This window comes from Loxodonta africana, chromosome 5, assembly GCF_030014295.1.
Source record: "Loxodonta africana isolate mLoxAfr1 chromosome 5, mLoxAfr1.hap2, whole genome shotgun sequence".
In the NCBI taxonomy this organism is placed as follows: domain Eukaryota; kingdom Metazoa; phylum Chordata; class Mammalia; order Proboscidea; family Elephantidae; genus Loxodonta; species Loxodonta africana.
The window spans coordinates 135,650,507-135,673,416 of record NC_087346.1 but is presented as its reverse complement, the minus strand read 5'-3'; the positions used below and the strand labels follow the sequence as shown (position 1 = coordinate 135,673,416).

The 22,910-nt window shown below is 44.9% G+C and overlaps 1 protein-coding gene and 1 non-coding gene across 2 annotated transcripts in view; both read right to left on the bottom strand.

The window, feature by feature from the left end:
- The window catches only part of CCDC149 (coiled-coil domain containing 149), a 127,418-nt gene that overhangs the window by 43,008 nt on the left and 61,500 nt on the right, over positions 1-22,910 (bottom strand). The window contains exon 4 of the mRNA XM_010591398.3: positions 19,383-19,490. Within this exon, the coding sequence (XP_010589700.2) occupies positions 19,383-19,490 (108 nt within the window). The remainder of the gene's footprint in view (positions 1-19,382; positions 19,491-22,910) is intronic.
- On the bottom strand, positions 12,273-12,343 carry TRNAG-UCC (transfer RNA glycine (anticodon UCC)). The gene has a single exon. It is a non-coding gene; the product is annotated as a tRNA-Gly (tRNA).

Genomic DNA, 22,910 nt, shown 5'->3' with positions numbered 1-22,910 from the left:
GAGAAGAAAGGCCTGGCAATCTGCTTCTGTAGAGATTATAGCCAAGAAAACCCTATGGAGCAGTTCTACTCTGTAACACATGGGGTCGCCATTAGTTAGAATTAACTCTACAGCAATGAGCTTTTTGGGGGGGGAGGTGTTTGGTTTTAAGGTTACACAGCTGCTTCCTGATGTTCTTCTCAGGGGTGTTAAGTCTAATTTCCACACACCCCTGCAGGATGTGTATGGATGGCCTTCCTATGTGGAGGAGGTCCTGGAGACGGTTCTCCACTGACACACTGACACAGATCCCACCCTGCCAGGATTGCCTACCTGGGGGATATTCTTCCTTGTTCCTGCATAAGTCTTAAGGGATTAGCTGCCAGTAGGGAAAGTGGATTTATTTTAAAAGACTCTGAAGGACGTAGGGACAAGTGAGAGAAAGTTAACTGAAGCCAAGGGGGCAGTTGTGGTTCAGCGGTAGAATTCTCGCCTTCCGCGTGGGAGACCTGGGTTAGATTCCCAACCAGTGTGCCTCATGCGCTGCCACCACCCGTCTGTCAGCGGAGGCTTGCATGTTGCTATGATGCTGTGCAGGTTTCAGCAGAGCTTCCAGGCTAAGACGGACTAGGAAGAAAAGCCTGGTGAACTACCTGGTGACACCCTATGGATCACAACGGTCCAATGCGCAACTGATCCTGGGAATGACGCAGAACTGGGAAGCATTTTATTCGTTGTGCATGGGTTGCCATGAGTCAGGGGGCCAACTCAAGGGCAGTTAACAGCAACACAATATTAACTAAATTGAAATAAAACCCGTTGTGATCGAGTCGATTCAGACTCATAAAAACCCTATAGGACAGAGTAGAACTGCCCCACAGAGTTTCCAAAGAGCAGCTGATGTGTTCGAACTGCCAACCTTTTAGTTAGCAGCCGCTGCACTTAACCACTGTGCTACCAGGCTCCAAAATAGTAAACAATTACAATACACATTGAAAGAAAAGATGACTGAAGGAAAGTAAAGAGCATTTCAAATGACATTTCTTTTGAGTCCTCATCTGAAAAATACACAATGGAATTCAACAAATATTTACTATATATCTACTATGGAACTAGGAGTCCCTGGGCAGCACAAATAGCTAAGCTTCAACTACAAACCGAAAGGTTAGCTGTTTGAACCCATCCAGGGGCACCTTGGAAGAAAGGCCTGGTGATCTCCTTTTGTAAGGTCACAGCCATGAAAACCCCATGGAGCATAGTTCTATTCGGCACACACAGGGTTGCCATGAGTCAAAACTGACTCGATGGCAACTGAGTTGGGTATTTTTTTTAAGGCCTGGCCTTTCTTTTTCTTTATGGGACGAGGTAGAGAGTGTTCCAGGCAGGCAGCACGGCTTGTACAATGGCTTGACACCCACCCAACGGCGACAAGTTGATTCTGAGTCACAGTGACACTATAGAACTGCCGCATAGGGTTTCCAAGGCTGTAATCTTTACGGAAGTTGACTGCCAGGTATTTCCTCTGTGGTGCGGCTGGTGGGTTCGATCCGCCAACCTTTTGGTTAGCAGCCAAGTGCTTAACCACCACACCTCTGGGGCTCCTTAAAGGTCTGGCAGAGAAGGGGTGACACTTGGGTGTACAGATGGCTGCGTTTAATGAATCTGATCATTTGGGGGAAATTGGGCTTGTGGCAGAACTGGTTAATTCAATTGAAAGCTGAAGTGTGAATAAAACCTTCCAGTCACACAATTCCTTGTTCAGAGCTTCAGACCGCCAAACAGATATACAGAAAGACAAACAGCAAGCCCAATAAGAAATGTAGCTCAGGGTCTAGGAACAAGACGGCTTGAGGTTTCGTGGCATGAGGGTTGCAGGAGCCTGGGACCTGTCTTTGAAACAGAGACTTGACATGTGAAAAGTCAGACTGACAAGCCTGAACTTTAAGTAATAAAATACCACTGCTGTTTTCTGTTTGCAGTATGCTCCACTGAACACTTAATTTAGAATCACACAATTATATTTGCTTAATACGAATTAATTATTAGACATGTTTATTGAGGTCTGACAGCCATATAAGAGAGTCATCTTTTATACACTGGATGCCTGTTAAGCTTCAAGAAATACGTTAACAATCATTTGGTGTTTAATGTGCATACAATATCAACTATAAAATCTCAGGGCTGAACTAAATGAAACATTTATTTTTAAAAGTGAGGCCCAAGTTGGTAATAGCCGGATCATTAGTTGGGTTTCAACCTCAAGCACCATCAGCTGAAGGGGCCCAAGAAGGTCATCACAGCAAGCAGGCATCACCCCAGGGAGAGTTTGTCTGCCTTCCCAGCTGGTAGCTCACGGGCCCTGGAGTCACCTGTCCAGAGGTTTACATCCTAGCTCCATAGCTGTGTGACCTCAGGCATGTGCCTGAATGTCTCTAAGTCTCAGTACCAGCTCTGTAACAATAAGACAGTGATAGCATAGCTTCCTCAGGCGGCTACTGTAAGTGTGCGTCTTAGTCATCTAGTGCTGCTATAACAGAAATACCATAAGTGGATGGCTTTAACAAAGAGAAGTTTATTCTCTCACAGTCCAGTAGGCTAGAAGTCAGAATTCAGGGCCCCAGCTCCAGGGGAAAGCTTTCTTTGTCTCTTGGCTCTGAGGGAAGGTCCCCATCATCAGTCTTCCCTTGGTCTAGGAGCATCTCAGCACAGGAACCTCAGGTCCACAGGACCTGCTCTGCTCCGGGTTCTACTTTCTCGGTGTTGTGAAGAGCCCCCTCTCTGCTAGCTTCCCTTTTCTTTTGTCTCTTGAGAGATAAAAGGTGGTGCAGACCACACCCCAGAGAAACTCCCTTTACATTAGATCAGGGATGTGACCTGGTAAGGGTGTTACAATCCCACCCTAATCCTCTTTAACATAAAATTACAATCACAAAATGGAGGACAACCACAGGATACTGGGAATCATGGCCTAACTAAGTTAAGACATACATTGTTGGGGGGACAATTCAATCCATGACAGTGTGATATCAGAGAGTGGAGCTGTATTAATTGAGCATTTGTTGTTGTTCATTGCCGTTGAGTCAGCTCTGATTCAGGGTGACCCCACATGTTGCCCTGTCAGGCGCCATCTTCTCAGTCACTGGTATGGTTAAGTCCGTTGCTGTTGTGGCTATTGTGGCAATCCATCTCACTGAGGGTTTCCCTCGTTTTTTGTTTACCTCCACTTTACCAAAAATGCTGTCCTTCTCCAGAGATTGGTCCTTCCTGATGATACATTCAGAGTACGTGAAGTCTCAGACAGTATTCTCTGACCAACAGGACTTTCAGTGGCTAATTTTCAGAAGTATATCCATAGGCCTTTCTTCCTAGTCTTAGTCTGGCAGCTCCACTGAAACTTGCCCACCGTAAGTGACCCTACTGGTATTTGAAATATTGATGCCATAGCTTCTAGCATCATGGCAACATGCAAGCCACCACTGTATGACAAACTGATAGACATGTGGTAGAAATAAACATTTGACCTATTGCTGTTGTTAGGTGCCATCAAACTGATTCCGACTCATAGCAACCCCATGTGACAGAGTAGAACTATGCCCTAGGGTTTTCTAGGCTGTAATCTTTATGGAGCGAGATCACCAGGTCTCTCTCCCACAGAGCTCCTGGGTGGGTTCAAACTGCCATTTTTTTTTAAATTTTTATTGTGCTTTAAGTTAAAGTTACAAATCAAGTCAGTCTCTCATACAAAAACTTAGATACACCTTGCTATATACTCCTAGTTGCTCTCCCTCTTATGAGACAGCATACTCCTTCCCTGTACTCTCTATTTTCGTGTCCATTTGGCCAGCTTCTGACCCCCCCTGCCCTCTCATCTCCTCTCTAGACAGGAGCTGCCTACATACTCTCATGTCTCTACTTGAGCCAAGTACCTCACTCTTTACCAGTATCACTTTCTATCCCACAGTCTAGTCCAATCCCTGTCTGAAGAGCTGGCTTTGGGAATGGTTCCTGTCTTGGGCTAACATAAGGTCTGAGGCCCATGACCTCTGGGGCCTTTCTAGTCTCAGTCAGACCATTAAGTCTGGTCTTCTTCCGAGAATTGAGGTCTGCATCCCACTGCTCTCCTGCTCTCTCAGGGGTTCTCTGTTGTTTTCCCTGTCAGGGCAGCTATCGGTTGTAGCCAGGTACCATCTAGTTCTTCTGGTCTCAGGCTGTTGTAGTCTCCGGTTTATGTGGCCCTTTCTGCCTCTTGGGCTTGTAATTACCTTGTGTCTTTGATGTTCCCCATTCTGCTTTGCTCCAGGTGGGTTGAGACCAATTGATGCATCTTAGATGACTGCTTGCTAGCGTTTAAGACCCCAGATGCCACTCTCTGAAGTGGGGTGCAGAATGTTTTCTTAATAGATTTTTACTATGCCAGTTGACTTAGATAGCCTCTGAAACCATGGTCCCCAAACCCCTGGCCCTGCTACGCTAGCCTTTGAAGCATTCAGTTTATTCAGGAAACTTCTTTGCTTTTGATTTAGTGCAGTTGTGCTGACCTCTCCTGTATTGTGTGTTGTCTTTCCCTTCACTTAAAATAGTTCTTGTCTACTAATTAGTGAAAACCCCTCTCTCTCCCTCCCTCCCCACTCTCGTAACCATCAAAGAATGTTTTCTTCCATATTTAAACCTTTTATTGAGTTCTTATTCTAGTGGCTTCATACAATATTTGTCCCTTTGCAACTGACTAATTTCCCTCAGCATAATGCCTTCCAGATTCCTCCATGTTATGAAATGTTTCATGGATTCATCATTGTTCTTTATTGATGTATAGTATTTCATTGTGTGAATATGCCATAATTTATTTATCCATTCATTGCTTCCACTTTTTTGCTATTGTGAACAATGCTGCAATGAACATGGGTGTGCATATATCTGTTCTTGTAAAGGCTCTAATTTCTCTAGGATATATTCCAAGGAGTGGGATTACTGGATCGTATGGTAGTTCTATTTCTAGCTTTTAAAGGAAGCACCAAATCGATTTCCAAAGTGGTCAAACCACCAATCTTTTGGTTAGCAGCTGAGTGCTTCACTGTTGTGCTACCAGGGCTCCTGCATTTAACTTTAACCAAAACCAAACCCATTGCCAGCGAGTCAATTGTGACTCACAGCAACTCTATGGAACAGGGTAGAACTGCCCCATAGAGTTTCCAAGGAGCAGATGGTGGATTCAAACTACTGACCTTTTCCTCAGCAGCTGAGCTCTTAAACACTGTGCCACCAGGGCTCTGCATTTAACTTAGAATTCAAATGTACGAATATGTGTTTGGCAAAAAGATGAGAGAGAGAAAAAAAGAGGAGTAAGGAAAACAGAAGATGAGAGACAGATAATTTTAAAAATTTGGGTGATTCTACCCATCCCTGCATTCAATGTCCCAGATTGAGGGTGAGGTGGGAGACTGGCTGCTGATACATTTATGCAAAATTATACTGTCCATTTTTATACAGAATAATACTGTCCTGGAGTATGCATAGAACATCACTCCATCAAGGGGAATTTGGGTCGCATATAAGTACATGCTAACCCCAGAAGCAAATCCCACCTAAGAGAAGACGGGACAGCTCTGCAATACTTAGCACAGCACCTGGAACATAACAAGTGCTTGACAAATGTTAGCTGCTATTAGGGGCTGAATTGTGTCCCCCAAATAATGTGCCAAAATCCTAACCCCTATACCTGTGATTGGAAACTCTGGCGATATAGTAGCTGAGAGCTATGGCTGCTATCCAAAAGGCTGGCGGTTCAAATCCACCAGGAGTACCTTGGAAATCCCATGGGGCAGTTCTACTCTGTCCTATAGGGTCGCTATGAGTTAGAATTGACTCAATGGCAATGGGTTTTTTGGGGGGCAGGGGTGTTTTATACCTACGGTATAGGGTCACTATGAGTTGGAATCAACTCAATGGCAGTGGGGTTGGTTTGGTTTTGGTTTTATACCTGTGGATGTAATTCCGTTTGGGAATAGAGTTTTCTTTGTTACTTTCATGAACCATATCAGTGTAAAGTGTGTCTTAAATTTAGACACTTCTGAGTTATAAAAAAAGATCAGATTAGACGCAGAAGTAAGCACAAATGTCCGAAAGACAGATGCCACCTGGAGATCACCAAGCAACTGAGGAACTCTGGGGTCACAGAAGCTGAAAGAGACAAGGATCTTCTCCAGAGCCAATAGAGAGAGAGAGAGCCTCCCCCTAGAGCAAGTGCCCTGAATTCAAACTTCTAGCCTCCTAAACTGTGAGAAGATTAATTTCTGTTCTTTAAAGCCACCTACTTGTGGTATTTCTGTTACAGCAGTACCACGAGGAAACCCTTGGAACACGTAGTGGTTAAGTGTTTGGCTGCTAACCGAAAGGTTGGCAGTTCTACCCCGTCCTATACGGTCACTATGAATCGGAATTGACTTGGCAGGTTTGGGTTTGGTTTTTTCTGGTTACTTTTTTTTTTGTGGTATTTCTGTTACAGCAGCACTAAGAAACCAAGACAGCTGCTATTTTGATTATTGTTGTTATTATTATTATCATTACCATCCTCTGTGTAAGTCTCCCTACACACAGGCTCACTAGGGAAGTCTGACCTTTTTTCTAAACTGGAGGGAGCAGCACTTCCAAGCCAACGTTATCTGTACACTGCAGGCGAAGGATGTTGATTTTCCATCTTGGAAAACGCCTATGAAGGCACTGCTTGGGGCACATAATTCCCTCAAACAGGGCCGTCAAAACTCCTTGGCCACCTCTCTGTGCCAGCCTCAAAGTGGACCAGTGCGTGGCCAGCGCCTGCACGGCTGCCATCAGTAGATGCGCTCGTTTGGGGATTTAGATAGAAATCAACGTTTATGAATGAATTATGGTATGAGTTGGCAGCTTGGGTATGAGGCACAGCTGAGGCTGGGACGTGGGGAAAAAGGACAGGGCTGCGAAACGATGCAGAAAAATGGATTTGGGTGTCCTCCCATCTCTGCTGGCTACGCCCAGCTCCTCTGCAGAGGCCCTGCTCAGACTCCTGCCCAGGCCTCCCCCGTGGAAGGGCTCACTCCTTCCTGCTCTCTTCTCAGGCTTTATCTCTCACAGCCCTCGACGTTCCCTACCTCGTCTTGTTTTCCTTTCCCCAATAGACAATGAGAGGCAGCCAGGTGCATGAGCTTCAGTTATGCTTCGGGCATTATCTGTGTTCAAATCCTGTTGCTGCTAATCCTACCTATGTGCCCTCGACAAGCCATCTAACCTCTTTGGGCTGCACGCAACTTAATGGTGTTTTTTTTTTTTTTTTTTTAATGGGCATTAAAGCTATCTTGTGAGGAGCCCTGATGGTGCAATGGTTAAGCTCAGCTGCTAACTGAAAGACTGGCAGTTTGAACGCACCAGTTAGTTGCTCTGCAGGAGAATAGACCCGATTATCTGCCCCCATAAAGATTATAGCCTATAGTTCACTTCTGTCATGTAGGGTCACTAGGTGTTGGAATCAACTTGACAGCACACAACAACAGCAACATCAAAGCGATCTTGTAGACAGAACAGCCACGTATGGCTGCCCAGGCTGCGCACTGCATAACTCCAGGAGCCTCTATCCTCACAATGCTAAGGAAACTGCTCAGCCTTGTACAAGGAGGTGAAGCTGACTGCCAGCTGTTGTAAAGATACAATGTAATGATCACTGTTCCCTTAACTCTCCGTAGAGCCTTAAAAGTGTAAGCTCCAGTTACAGCTGGTATGGTTACAATCCTTATACCAAAAACTGAAAAACCCATTGATGTTAGGCAATTCTGATTCATAGCTACCCCATGTGTTATGGAGTAGAGCTGCTCCATAGAGTTTTCTTGGCTATAATATTTATAGAAGCAAATCCCCAGATCTTTCTTCTGTGGTGTTGGTAGGTGGGTTCCAACTGTCAACATTTTGGTTAGTAGTTGAGCGCAAACTGTTTGTGCCACCCAGGGACCTAATTCATACACCCCAAACCAAACCAAACCTGTTGCTGTGGAGTTGATTCTGACTCATAGTGACCCTATTGGACAAAGTAGAACTGCCTCATAGAGTTTCGAACTGCCGAACTTTTTTGGTTAGCAGCCGTAGCACTTAACCTCTATGCCACCAGGGTTTCCAATTCATACACAGTGGCTGTCCATTTGCCAGGGTTGTTGGGAGGATCAGATGAGAGAATGGTTGATAGGAAGCAAATGCTCGCCCCTCCTTGCCCCTGGTCCTTGTGTACGGCTGCAAACAGCATGTGTGCTGAGGGGCCCGCAGCACAGGGCACGTATTAAACACGCATCTGCTATGGAGCTGTGCTGGGCAACTTCATAAACAAGGCTCCCACACTGCCCTGCCTCCTCACTGTCTTCATAGTGCTTACCGGAAACTATCTCCTCCATCTGCTCATCCCTCTTCCGCTGGAAGCTCCACCAAAGCAGGAACCTTGCTTGTCATATGCAACTGCAATACTTTGGCATTCACAGCAGTGTCTGGCTAACAGTAAGTGATCCTCAAATGTTTCTTAAATATAGGAAGCCTCTCAGAAATAACAGCCATCACATGAATAGACATGTGCACACTCATGTTCACTGCAGTATTATTCACAATAGCAAAAAGATGGAAACAACCTAAGTGCCCATCAACAGAGGAATGGATAAACAAACTGTGGTATATACATACAACGGAATGCTACGCAATGATAAAGAACAATAATCGATCTTCAAAATGTCTGACAACATGGATGAATCTGGAGGGCATTCTGCTGAGTGAAATAAGTCAATCACAAAAGGGCAAATATTGTATGAGACCACTATTATAAAAACTCAGGAAAAGGCTGACACACAAAAAGAAACAACCTTTGGTCATTACGAGGGAGAGGAGGGAAAAGCACTAAACAGACAATAGATAAGTGGTAACTTTGGTGAAGGGTAAGACAGTACACAGTACTGGGGACGCCAGCACAACTTGATGAAGACAAGGTCATGGAAGCTCTATAGACACATCCAAACTCCCTGAGGGACCAAATTACTGGGCTGAGGGCTGGGGACCATGGTCTCGGAGGACATTTAGCTCAGTCGGTATAACACAGTTATAAAGAAAATGTTCTACATCTACTTTGGTAAGTAGCGTCTGGGGTCTTTAAAGCTTGTGAGCAGCCATCTAAGGTACTTCACTGGTGCCACCCTGTCTAGAGCAAGGAAGAATGAAGAAAACCAAAGACATGAGGAAAAGATTAGTCCAAAGCCTAATGGACCACAACTACCACAGCCTCCACCAGACTGAGTCCAGCACAACTAGATGGAACCCAGCTACCACCACCAACTGCTCTGATAGGGCCACAGTAGAGGGTCCTGGACGGAGCTGGAGATAAATGTAGAGCAAAATTCTAACTCACAAAAAAAGGCCAGACTTTCTGGCCTGACAAGAGACTGGAGAAACCCCAAGAGTACAGCTCCTGGACACCCTTTTAACTCAGTACTGAAGTCACTCCTGAGGTTCACCCTTCAGCCAAAGATTAGACAGGCCCATAAAACTAAATAAGACTAAATGGGCACACCAGCCCAGGGGCAAGGACAAGAAGATAGGAAGGGAACCCAAGTTTGAGAAGGGGAGAGTGTTGACGTGCCATGGGGTTGGCAAGCAGTATCACAAAACAATATTTGTATTAATTGTTTAATGAAAAACAATTTTGTTTTGTAAACCTTCATCTAAAACACAATAAAGAAAAAATACAGGAAACCTCTCATATGGTTAAGCAGTCAACTACTAGCCTGAAGGTTGGTGGTTCCAATCCAACCAGAGGCACCTTGGAAAACAAGCTGATGATCTACCTTTGAAAGACCACAGCCTTAAAAACCCTAAGGAGAAGTTCTAGTCTGCACACATGTGGTTGCCATGAGTCAGAATTGAACCGACTGGGTGGCAGCTAGCAACAATTCATTCGATGCTTCCCAAAACTCCAGGAGGCAGACATTGCCACCTCCTCTTTACAGGTGAGAACTCCCAGAGAGGTTGACACAGGGCTATGAAGCCAGTTCACTAGGCTACCCTGCCCCCTGCACCCAACGACACAGTCACTTAACACTTAGAGCAAACACTTGTGTTTAAAAAGCTTTTTCTGCTTTCTACATGCCAACCACTGACCTAGGTGCTTATACACATTAACCTATTTAAGTCCGACATGTACCATATGAAGTTCTATTATTACGCCCATTTTCAGATGAGAAAACTGAGACACAGAGAGACAAAACAGCCTGTCCAAGTCTCAGGCTTTTTAATGGCAGAGCCAGGATTTGAACCCTGGCAGTCTAGGGCTCTGGGGTCTACGCTATGCTATCTTTCTCCACAGTAACTATTACGGCTTTGTTGCCTTTTATAGAGTGTGTTCTATGTTAAAACCAGTTGCCATCCGGTTGACTCCAACTCGTGGTGGCCCTGTGAGTGTCAGCATAGAACTGCACTCCAGACAATTTTCAATTGGTCACTTTTCAGAATAGATCACCAAGCCTTTCTTCTGAGGTACCTCTGGGTGAACCCAAACTGCCAACCTTTAGGTTAGTAGTTGAGTGCTTAACCAATAGCATCACCTGGGGACTCAATGTTCTGTGTTAAACAATTTATATAACTTTGCATACTTAATCCTCACAAAGCCATGCCTGTCCTCCCCAGCCATGCCTCTAACACCCCAAGCTGACTCTTGCCCTCAGGGTCTTTGCACTTCATCCCCCAGATACCTAAACACCTCCCTCTAACAGTTTCTGCAGTTCTCTGTACACAGGGCACAAGAGCAGCAAGGCTTCCCTCACCACCTAACACAGTGCCCCCTCCCTACCCTGGCTGCCCTCTCTAGCCCCTTTGTTGTTGTTGTTGTTAGCTGCCGTCAAGTGGGCCCTCGGCTTATGGCAACCCCACGTGACAGGACAGAACTGCTCCATAGGGTTTTCTTAGCTGTGATCTTTATGGAAGCAGATCGCCAGACCTTTTCTTCTGCAGAGGCACTGGGTGGGTTTGAACTGCCAACCTTTCAGTTAGCAGCTGATCACAAACTACTTGCACCACCCAGACTTCTGGTTCTCTACTAAAAAGTGTAATTACAATGTATGGTGTATGGGATGAGTGTCCAAAACCACACTGTTCGGCGCACATGGCCCATACGGGCTACAAACTATGAGCCAGGACAGGCTCAAATATGATCTCTCAAAACCTAATGTGTCTAATTCATTTGACAGTAAAACATTAGGGAATGGGGACTAGCCAGCTGCTTGCTGAACTGGCTGAGTGTGGCCTATAGCTCACAATCAAGATCCCAGTTACACCAAGCTGTGATGGGGCTGGGGTGGGTGAAGGGCCCCTTATCGCTCATTTTAATTCTTTGTAATTAATTTCTATGGTGCCCAAGGTGAGAGCTTTTCATTAGCATGCCCTCTTCATTTGAGTTTCCTACAGGCTAGGACGCTTCTTGGCTCCCTTTGAAGCATAAAGTCAAACAGTTTACAAAGAGCTCTCGGATCCCTCATCCTGGACCATGACAAATATCCACAGGCGAACACTTATTTTTTATCAAAGTATACTTTAATTAGTCACCTGCCTGCTCATTGGCCTGTCTTTATTGGCTTGTGGCTTTTACTTAATTGATTTTCTCGCCAAGGCCATCCAGAAAGTCCCACGTCAGTAGAGGTATGTTCGCAGAAGGACTTTAACGTTTTATGGTGCCAACCCCAGATAAAACAGAGGTACTTAAAGACTGTCAGCTGGTGTAACATAAAGCCCATTACAAAGGGCAAAACCCTGTGTTTATGCAACATCATGACAGCTAAATTTATATTCGTCAACAGGGGCCCAGGAAATGCGGATGCCTGACATTGGTAAGAGCTTTTGGATACATCATATTGCATTATTGGTCTACAGCAGTAAAGGGCCATAATCTTTAAAATAAAGAAAAAAAAAAAAGCAAAGGACAAGAAAGCCAACTGTTGTCTGTCTCAATGGGAACCTGAGTTGCTGCTCCTGCTGGGTCCTGTTGTTACCTGTTATCAGTCATCCCCCGACTCATGGCGACCTCGCGCCCAACGGAACAAAACGCTGCCCGGTGCAACGCCATCCCCACGATCGGTTGTGGATCAGACCATTGCAATCCACAGGGTTTTCACTGGCTGATTTTTGGAAGTAGATCCCCAGGTCTTTCTTCCCAGTCCACCTTAAACTGGAAGCTCCACTGAAACCTGTTCGGCATCACAGCAACGTGCAGGCCTCCTTTGACCAGTAAGTGGTAATTGCACATGAGATGCATTGGCCGGGAATCGAACCCAGGGCCCCTGCATGGAAGGCAAGAATTCTACCACTGAACCACCACTGCCACTCTTGGTGTATCCTAGTAGGTGCTTATTCCACAAGGGGCACACAAAATGCAGGGAAACTTCCAGGAGCTTCGCACCAAAGCAATACTGCTTGGTGCTGGCAGAGTCTGCTGCGGTGATAAGAAGGGCAGAGTTCTTGGGATCTATCTGCCAGGGGCCAGGCTTTCATTCCAATCTTCATGTATCTATTTAGGGGCACATACCTGGTTATTGGGAAGAGACAATCAACAGGAAGGAAGACTTTGAAATTCCTGTGGAATTCTTGTCAAGTGGATTCTAAGGCAATATGGGCCCACGTTGTGTGGAAGACACGAGCAATACTTACTCTTCACTGAGTGCTTCCTGGGCATCATGCACTCCGCTCTGCCCTTCACAAACATCTAATACTACACACAGGAGTCCCTGGATGGTGCAAATGGTTAAACATGCTTGGCTGCTAACAGAAAAGTTGGAGGTTCGAGTCCACCCAGAGGCACCTTGGAAGAAAGGCCTGGCAATCTACTTCAGAAAAGTCAGCCAGTGAAACCCCTATGGAGCACAGTTGTACTCTGACACACAGAGTAGAGTCAACTCAACAGTACCTGTTGTAATATTGCACACAGACGCCCCAATCATAAAATCTCATTGCCCTGTTTTATTTTCTTCCCAGCACCACTGCCTGGTGATCTTATGTATTTTATTTTCTTATTATCTTCCCAACTAGAATATAAGATCTGTTAGAGCAAGCACCTCATCTTTCTAATTCCTGATGTATCCTCAGCTCTGAGAACATTAATCAGCACATAGAAAGTCTCCAATCATCTGTTGACAAATAAAGGATGAGACCTGGCAATAATTCTATGAGACGTACTGTTGTTGATTCTGACTCATAGCGACCCTATGTACAAAAAGACAACATTGCCCGGCCCTGCGCCATCCTTACAATCCTTACTATACTCGAGCCCATTGTTGCAGCCACTGTGTCAATCCTTCTCATTGAGGGTCTTCCTCTTCACTGACCCTCTAGCAAGCATGATGTCCTTCTCCAGGGACTGATCTCTCCTGATAACATGTCCAAAATATGTGAGACAAAGTCTCACCATCCTCACTTCTAATTATTACTAACATTTTGCAGATGAGAAAACTAAGGTATAAGAAGAAAATTGGCTTGCCCAAGGTCACACCAATAATAACTGGCAGAGCTGGAATTTAAACCTAGCTCTAACAATGTCCAAAGGTTGACAATTTGGACTGTATCACTCTATACCACTTTGCAATGGTGGGGTGGAGTTGGCTTTTACTGGCTTGCACATCTCTTCCCAACTCCATGTTCATTGACTTCATTTTCATAGCCTGAAATCTGTGACAGCAGCAGCATTTACACCACAGAAATTGGCAAAATGTTAAAGCCAGGCTTCCTCTTTTGGAAAGCTGGCTCAGCAGCTCACTAGGTCACCACTGGATCTTCCTGATCAAATGCCCTTTGTAGTTTTGGTGATTGATTCTTATTATTGTTGTTCGTTGCCATGGAGGTGGTGCCAACTCTGGGGACCCCATGTATAACAGAAGGAAATGTTGCCCGGTTCTGCGTCATCTACACAATAGTTGGTTACGCTCGAGTCCATTGTTATGGCCACTGTGTATTTTGAGTGCCTTCCAACCTGGGAGGCTCATCTTCCGGCACTGTTGTGATCCATAGGGTTTTCATTGGCTAATATTCAGACAGGAGCCCTGGTGGAGAAGTGGTTAAGCACTCGGCTGCTAACTGAAAAGTCAGCAGTTTGAACCCACCAGCTGCTCTGCAGGACAAAGATGTGGCAGTCTGCTTCTGTAAAGATCACAGCCTTGGAAACCCTGTGGGGCAGTGCTCTGTCCTATAGGGTAGCTATGAGTCAGAATCGACTTGACAGTGATTGATTTTAATTTTCAAGAGATCACCAGGCCTTTCTTCCAAGTCTGTCTTAGTCTGGAAACTCCACTGAAACCTGTCCACCATAGATGACCCTGCTGGTATGTGAAATACTGTTGGCATAGCAAGCCACCACAGGACCACAAACTGACAGACAAATGCGGTGGCCAGATCGATTCTTACTAATCTTTAAATTCTCAGCAACCCTTTTTTTTCTGCTCCCCTTTGCCTGAATCTGTTATTATCAGCTTGTTAGGTGCTATCAAGTCAGTTCCAACTCATAGCAACCCTGTGTGCAACAGAACAAAATGCTGTGCATGGTCCTGTGCCATCCTCACAATCATTGTTATGCTTGAGCCCATCGTTACCTGAATCTGCCTGTTTCTACATGCCGTAGAAGAGTTGGCAGGCCCACTTCTGGGCAGGTAGGGGAGCTGTAAATCTCTTTGTGGGTTCCTTTTCAGATCAGAGGCCCAGCGTTATCTGGGTCTTTCCACATAATTGGTCCTTATTCCTCACAGACTGACACACTGATGGCCCTGGGCAATCTGTGAAGTTTTTCCCCAAGTAATTTGTGGAGGTGTGAGTGCTCCCTTCTGTAGGGACCTCTTGCTTCCTCATTAGCCTTTAGGACCTATCATTTCCAAGGAAGGGAAGGAGTCCAGGAGGTTTCCTATTTCATACTTCTCGTCTGGTTTGGACTGGGGGGGTTGTGTCACTTCTAGGAGCCCTGAGGAATTCTTGGGCACTGTACAGAGAAGATGGCAAGTGCTGACTGATCACAGTAGGCTCTCAGTCACTGGACCCCACCCTGTCAAAGGACCCCCCTACCCCCACTCCACATAAGTACTAAGCTGCTTGAAAGCCACAGTGCCAATAAATCTTTCAAGAGGCTGTTTGGACATGCTTTATGACATGTAGGGTTACAAGGCTCTAGCCGAACAAATGGAAAAATTAGTCTACCCTAAAATACCCATGGCAAGTCATTTCCTATCACCTTATTTCTTAAATGTACTTAATGTCTAGAATTTAGGCTTTCCAAAATACGGACAAGGGTCATCAGTTAAAATGGCAACTCGATGATAAAAATCTTTCCCTTTAACAATCGCTCGTAAAATGATGCCACCAGCCCTTCTGCTTGGAATAGGAGTCAGGAGTCCATCCAACAACAATTTTTAAGTATCCTTGAATTTAACAGGCTTGAACCAGCCAATGAGCAGGACATTCATTCTCTGTCCACCCAGGCTCAGTTTTGGACCCTCTGCTCTCTTCACAGGGGCTTCCCAAGGTCCTTAAATTCTCAGCGACCCTTTGGTTTTTTTTTGGGGGGGGGAGTTGCTTTTTTTTTTTGTCTGATGGAACAGTCTGCTTTTCTGTCTTCTTTCTCCAATGTCCTAAACTCCTTCTCTCCCCATGAGAAGGATAACCGATGACAAAGGATGGCAGGCAGTCTGCTCGTTTTCTTGTATTGTTTCACTTTTTTTTCTCCCTTGCTCTTTCCCGAACACTTTTGCTCTTCTTTTCATTCCCTTCATTCATTCATTCACTCATTCATTGATTCCACCCTATCCCTTCCATAAAAATCTGTTAAATAATGCCTATGTGTCAGGATCTAAGAATGCTGATTCCTACGGATGGAGTAGTACACAAGACAGGAAGGAATTCTGCGGGCGCTGCGTATACACCGAGGGGGAGGTGCCACATGAATGCTAGCAGAAGGCAGAGAGCCCGGCACTGCGGCTGCGCACAGGACTGGCACCTTTCTCTAGGAACTGGAGAAGGCTTTCTGGATAAAGTAACTGTTATGTTCACTGGTGTTGGAATACATGTGTTGGAATCCTCACCCTTAGACCTGTGGATGGAATCCCATTTGGAAACAGGATTTTCTTTGTTATGTTAATGAGTCCATATCAGTAGAGGGTGTGTCTTAAACCTAACCACTTCTGAGTTATTAAAAAAAAAAAGCCAATGAGACAAGAGGTGGGCACATCCTGGGGAAGACAGGTGTCATATGAGAATCATCGAGAACCTAGGAAGACCCAGGGCTATTGACAAGGACGGAAGCCACATGACCGAGGCCCTGATTTAGACTTTTAGCTTCCAGAACTGTGAGAAAATAATTTCTGTTCTTTAAAGCCACCCACTCGTGGTGTTTCTGTTACAGCAGCACTAGGTCACTAAGACGGTAACAACTGACCCATGACCTGAAAGATGAGCAGCAGTTGGCAGGTAAGATAAAGAGAAGGTTCCAGACAGAGGAGACAGCGTGTGCAAAGGGCTGAGACACAGGTGGTACAGGACAACAAAGGGGCAGAAATGAGTGCTGTAGGGATGGTGTATGAGGTGACTTGTGGCTGGAGAAATTAAGAGCCCAGCACATCATGGTAAGGAGGCAGAGCTGGATTCAGACGGTGATGAAGGGTCTCGGCAGTGACATGATGAATCAAAGAAGTAAAGGGTTAATCCATTTCCCACTGCACAAAGAGGTCTCTCCGTTTCTAAAAACATCTGGTGTCATTACCAAATGAGTGATCTGGCCTTAATGTTGAGGGCTGAGGGTGCGGAGGATGACCATGACTCACAGTGGGCTGAAAATAAACCAGCCCTATACCTTTAGATGCAAATTAGAATAAATGGAATCTCTGATTTGAGGGGAAGAGCCTGGATCCTGAACTACCGGGTCTGGTGAGCATCATCGCACCCACCCCGCACCTTTTGGCAGGCAGACGGCTCCACAGGCCACCAATGAGTCACTAAAATCTAAACTGTGGGTGAGAAGACAAAGTTTGATAAATGTGTCCAGCTATTGGAATAAAGACCCAGAACACAAGCAAATCAGGAAATTTGGCTACAACAACACAAAAGGAGCCCCAACCTGTGCTTAATGTTTTACACACACACACACACACACACACATTCATACACGTGCACACGTGCCTGCCCTTTCTTTCACTGAAATATCAGCTGCAATGTCTATTCCTAAAATACCCATGACTATTTCAGATTGAAGGAGCCCTGGTGGTGCAGTGGTTAAGTGCAGGGCTGCTAACTGAAAGGTCAGCAGTTTGAACCCACCAGCCATTCCACAGGAGAACGATGTGGCAGCCTGCTTCCATAAAGATTACAGCCTTGGAAACCCTATGGGTTGATTCTACTGCATCTTGTAGGGTCACTGGGAGTTGGAATTGACTGGAATTGACCTGATGGCACACGACAACATTCTGGATTGACACAATAACTGCAAGAAGAGGCTCAAATATAACAAAAATCATGGAATTGGCGCAGGACCAGGCAGGACCTGTTATACACAGGTCTCCATGAGCCAATGTGACAGCAACCAACAACAACGACAAATTCCACAGCAACCAAAAAGGTAAAAAAATTAAAAGTGGTCAAGAGGTGAGGCACAAGTGTACTTAGGAAAGTTGATGGGGAAGGAGAGGAATGTAACTCGGGAAAAAGAGGAAATAAAGTGGAAGAAAAAAAAATCAGTCAGTCAAGAAGGATCATAGAACCATGACTCCAAAGATCACACCTTCAAAATATCTTCAGTATGAGTTGGAATCAACTTGACAGCAATGGGTTTTATGTCTCCAAAATTCCTCCACTACTTTATGGGTTTAAAGACAACTTCCGCACACATTTCATTTTATTCTCTAGAAAACCCTGCTGTTATCACTCGAGGAAGTGACTAAGAAGGTCTGGCCTTTAATTATTGACCAAACACCTAGGTTGCCCGAACTTAAATCCTCTTAATGACACATGAAGCTACACTAGGGGCCTGATTAGCTTGTCCAGTGTTAATTGGACCCTTTTCTGGGCATTTTCTCCCATCCTCTGTTTCATGATAGAGAAGAGTGGAGCTTAGTTTTTCAAATTTATGTTGAACCCAAGAGGTTTAAAAAAATGAAAAAGGGCAGAGAAAGAAAAGAGAAGAGCCTTCTTAAGGAAGTCTTTCTAGTTAAGTATATGCCTTCAGGAGCCTCTGGGTGATGCAATCAGTTAAGCACCTGGCTGCTAACAGAAAGGTGGGAGGTTCGAGGCCACCCAGAAGTGCCTCAAAATCAGCCATTGAAAACCCTGTGGAGCACAGTTCTACTCTGACACACATGGAGTCACCATGAGTTGGGGTTGACTTGATGACAAGCGGTGTATGCCCTCAGATCTGGCCTGCCAAGTCAGTACCATGCAGAGCGTCCCTCTCTGCTCCTTTGTTATCTACGTGTTCTCTGGAAAACCCAGGCACTAGTGTGCATTTTTTTTTTTTTTTTTTTTTGGAGTGAGCATCTGTCAAAATGGTGCCTTCCAATACCCAACAACCTCCCAGCAACACTGAATTTCACCATCATTTGTCAAGGAATTTGGTAACATCTAAAAGACACTTCCCCAGAAACTCCCCCTTCCGCTCCCCACTGTCTTCTTGAGTCAAACTCCAACACCGTCTTCTCTTGAAGAATCCGCCTCTGGCAAGGAGTTGAAAATGAATCTATCTTGGCCAAGTAGGAAATTATTTTGGGGGGACAGAATTAAACTTCAGGAGTTTTTCTTCCCTTTCTCAATTGTACTTTTGTTCACAGCTTCAGCTGGAGTGAGAGTGCAATCATTTAGTTGGGAGTTTATGAGTTCATATTTTATAATTAACGTTGCCAACAGGGGAGTTTGATTAATACCAAGCAGTGGATTTTGAGCAGTGTTCCATACAAATTGCCAAATTTAGCAATAAAATAAATTGGTTATGTGAACATAATTAGTATGATGACTACTTAAAATTCAAAACCGAATGTGAATAATTCCAAATGATCTGAGCCAAAAATCCATTATTTGTATAGAAGGGGAAAAGTATCCCATTTGGGTTTTATTTCACCCTCAACCACAATGTTATTCACCACCAACCTGAACATAATAAAACTTCCACAATGGGCTGTGACAATATTTTAGAGCAACCCAGAAACACACACACACGGGCACACACACAAAGGGAGTGTAATAAAGATAAGAAATGCTAAACTGTGAATTTTCATTGCAAATGTAAAAATCTATAACAAAATTTTCGACAAACGCTGCAGTACATTTTTTTCTGATGTGCTAAACATAAACCTCTGGCGCACAATTACACAGCGAGCGTTTCTTTCTTTAAATATTCACGGTACCTTATTGTCACCCTGGACTTCTCCAAGCCTTTGCTGAAGTTCTTTAATTTCTTCTCCCAGATGTTTGTTTCGGTCCTGAGAATCTCTCAATAGTTGTGCAAGATTAGCCTGGAAATATCAACACATTTTGAAATACAATCAGAAACACAGGGGGCCATAAATGTGGGGCTTTATTGGGTTTATTGAGGCTGGAGGCCAAGCCCAGCTGAGCCACACAAAAACCATTAGAGTAAATATGCATATAAGAATCGTCACTGCAGCGAGTGTGCAAGCAATGCCGCCACAGTTGCATGGAGGAAAATGAAGTTGGCCGTGAACTTCCATTTAAGGATGCTCTTTGTTCCCGAGATGATTCATAGAGGGCACTTGGACAAGCAATGGGGGAGTCCATTGTATTTGGCTTTCTTTTTTTTTTTAAGAGCTCATCACTAAAAAATCTTGAAAGTTCACAGAGTTCAATTCTAAAATTTGAGCCAACAATACAAAGAAAACATCATCTTCTTGTTTTAGTTTCCCTTCTCCCAAATGCACCTTGTTTTATGAGCTTTTCTTTGCTACCACAGTGCCCCAAATTTTGATCACAATTCTAGAAGGCAGCCAAAGAGGAGATCAATGGTGTGCACCAACTTCAGAAATCAGGCTCCAGAGGTAACTCCACAATCTCCTGGATTGGCTTTCTCATCTCTTTATTTCCTCACATGTAGCCCAGGTTTGACTCCCTGGCCAAGGAACCTCAAGTGCAGCTACCACCCCAGTCTGTCAGTGGAGGGCTGCACATTGCTAGGATGTCGAACTGTTTCAGCAGAACTTCCAGACTAAGACAGACTAGGAAGAAAGACCTGGTGATCTAGTTCTGAAAATCAGCCAGTAAAAACCCTATCGATTACAATGGTTCCTGTGCCTCGGATGGCACAGGACCAGACAGTGTTTCAGTCCATTGTGCGTGGGGTTGCCAAGAGTGGGGGGCTGACGGGACAACAGCTGATGACAACAACCATATGGCCGGCTCTGGAGGTACAGCAGTGAACAATACAGACAAGACCTCTTGTCTGGTAAAGCTTACATTACAGTGGGGGGTGGGAACAGTCAATAAAATAAATAATAACTGAGTATGCTAGATGATAAGCGCTATGCAAAAAATTAAAGCAGGCACAGGGGATAGAACACGCTCAGGCAAAGGGTCAGAGAAAGTCCCACTGAGAAGGTCACATTTGAAAAAGTCAAGAGAGTGAATATAAGTCTTGTGGATATCCAGTGGAAAAATATTCCAGGCTAGGAAAATATCCAGTGGAAAAACATTCCCAGCTGGGAAAAAGACAACCCCTTCCCTCTCTCCCCTCTCCCCCATGGCATCTCAAAACTTCCACAGGAGTCTGCAAGGCCCAAGGGCAGTCTGAATCGAGGGCCACAGTGAAGACGGGAGATGATTCAGTTCTTGATTCTCTTTTTCCTGGTTCCTCGCCTCCACCCCACAGCTCTCCTTCCTTAGCACAAGGTTGATGGCCTCTGCGCCTTTCCTTCACGGAACTCTAGAACATTTCCCAGACATTAGCTCACTGATCCTCTCCCTCGGCAGCAAGCGTAATCCCTCCCTAACAGACGGAGGGACAGGCCACCAGGCAGGAACGACGAGCCCAGAGGAGGGATGGCAGGGAGGCCAGCACCGAAGCCACCTGTACATGTTCAGGTGAATCTCAGCGTCCTCATCTGGAGGAGACACAGCAAAATTCACCTTTGCGGGAGCCTTCTCCTCAACGTCGGAACAGATGTTCACAAAAACATTTTTGTAAGAGCAATTACAGTGAAAACTTAACAAAGGCAAAATCAAATCAAATCCCTCACCTCTCTAACCTTCTCCTTTTGAACCAATAATGGCTTGAGCTCCTCAGGTCAATGGGAACACCTTCACATTTGCTGACCAGTGTAACTGCAGTGGCTAAGCCAGTACAACTCAAACGAAACCAAAAAACAATCTACTTCCCATTGAATAGAGTCCCACTAATGGCCACCCCATGTGCGCAGAGTAGAACTGCACTCCATGCACAGCAGCAGGTCATGAGGCCTTTCTTCAAAGACACCTCTGTATGTCGTTTGAACTGCTAACCTTTCAGTTACTAGCCAAGCGCTTAACCTTTTGGGCCACCAAAGCACTCCTACAACTCAATCTACCAGTGGTGAAAGACCAGTTCTCTTCCTCCAATCCATCAAAGATGGAGACTTTTGTAAAATACAATAAAAATGACATTTACAAAAAAAAAAAAAACCTACAAGTATTTATTATTAGATGCAAGAGATATAAAATTGTGCCGTCAAATTGCTAGAAAAGCTTCCAAACACTTAATCTGGATTTCTGTACCTATCTCGTTGCAGACTGGAAACAAGCAGCCCCGACCCTGGCCTTGGTCCTTGGGCCGCACTCTGAATAGCACTGAGCTCAAAGTCACTGGCAGGTGTTTGGACACAGGCCCAGAGAAGGCACTTAGTATACACATCAGTCAATGAATCAGGGCTGGTTTATGAAACAACAATTTAGAGACCAGCAATCTGATTATCAAACATTATTTACCCTGCAGCCTGGACGAAAAGAAATCTAGCGAAAATAAAACCTACCAAATTACACTCCCGCAAAAACAATGGTCAATTAAAATCACATTGCCTCCAAGACAGCTCATGGTAAATCTACCCCGGCTTTAAAACTGACCCCAGGAGGTAGCGTGGGGTGGGGTGGGGTAGGGTGGGGTGGGGAGGTGCCCCCACATCGAAGCAGGTGACGGCAATTTTCTTTTACATTGAACAGGCTGGGTTAGGTGTCAACACACAATTCTTTTCTATTCAGTCCTTCCACCTCCTCAACTCCAAAACAATAACTTTGAAAACTAGAAAATGACTATTCTGATGGGGTGCCTAATTCCTTGACATACACCTTCAAGGAGAGGGAAAAAAGTAGCACATTTCAAAGCCCTCAAAATAGAGGAGAAAAGTTCACATAATTCTTTTGACCAAAAATAACACCCATGACTCACACACATTCACCATTACAATCCATCAAGCGACCATGCGGCGCCTGCTTGTAATTTATCAGCGATGCAGAGCGCTTTGTCTCGGTGTTCTTGAGAAGGACTCCGTGGCCATCAGTTTAGAACAGTAACAGCGCTATGCAAAGGAAATGTCAGGGAAAAAGTGGCAGAGCAGCAAACGCCAAGAAAGAAGACAAAACCGAGAGATTATTTCTTCTAAACCTCTGGGGCAGGGGGTAGCCTAAATAGCAAAATATAAAAAGGTTTCAAAAGAAGCCTCTTTTAAATATTCAGATCTAGCCAGGGCAGACATTAAAGGTTGACATTTTAGCTCTAATAATAGCAGAATGCTGAATATAGCAGAATGTATTGTAGAATACATATATTTAAGTCGCTCTTTCCAGCTAGGGGTTTATCTATTAAAGTTGTGATGGGGAAAGAAGGGAAGAGAAAGTTGATGAAAATAGAGCCGGGAGACTCAGGCCGAAAGACTATTACTGCTCTCCGTTCT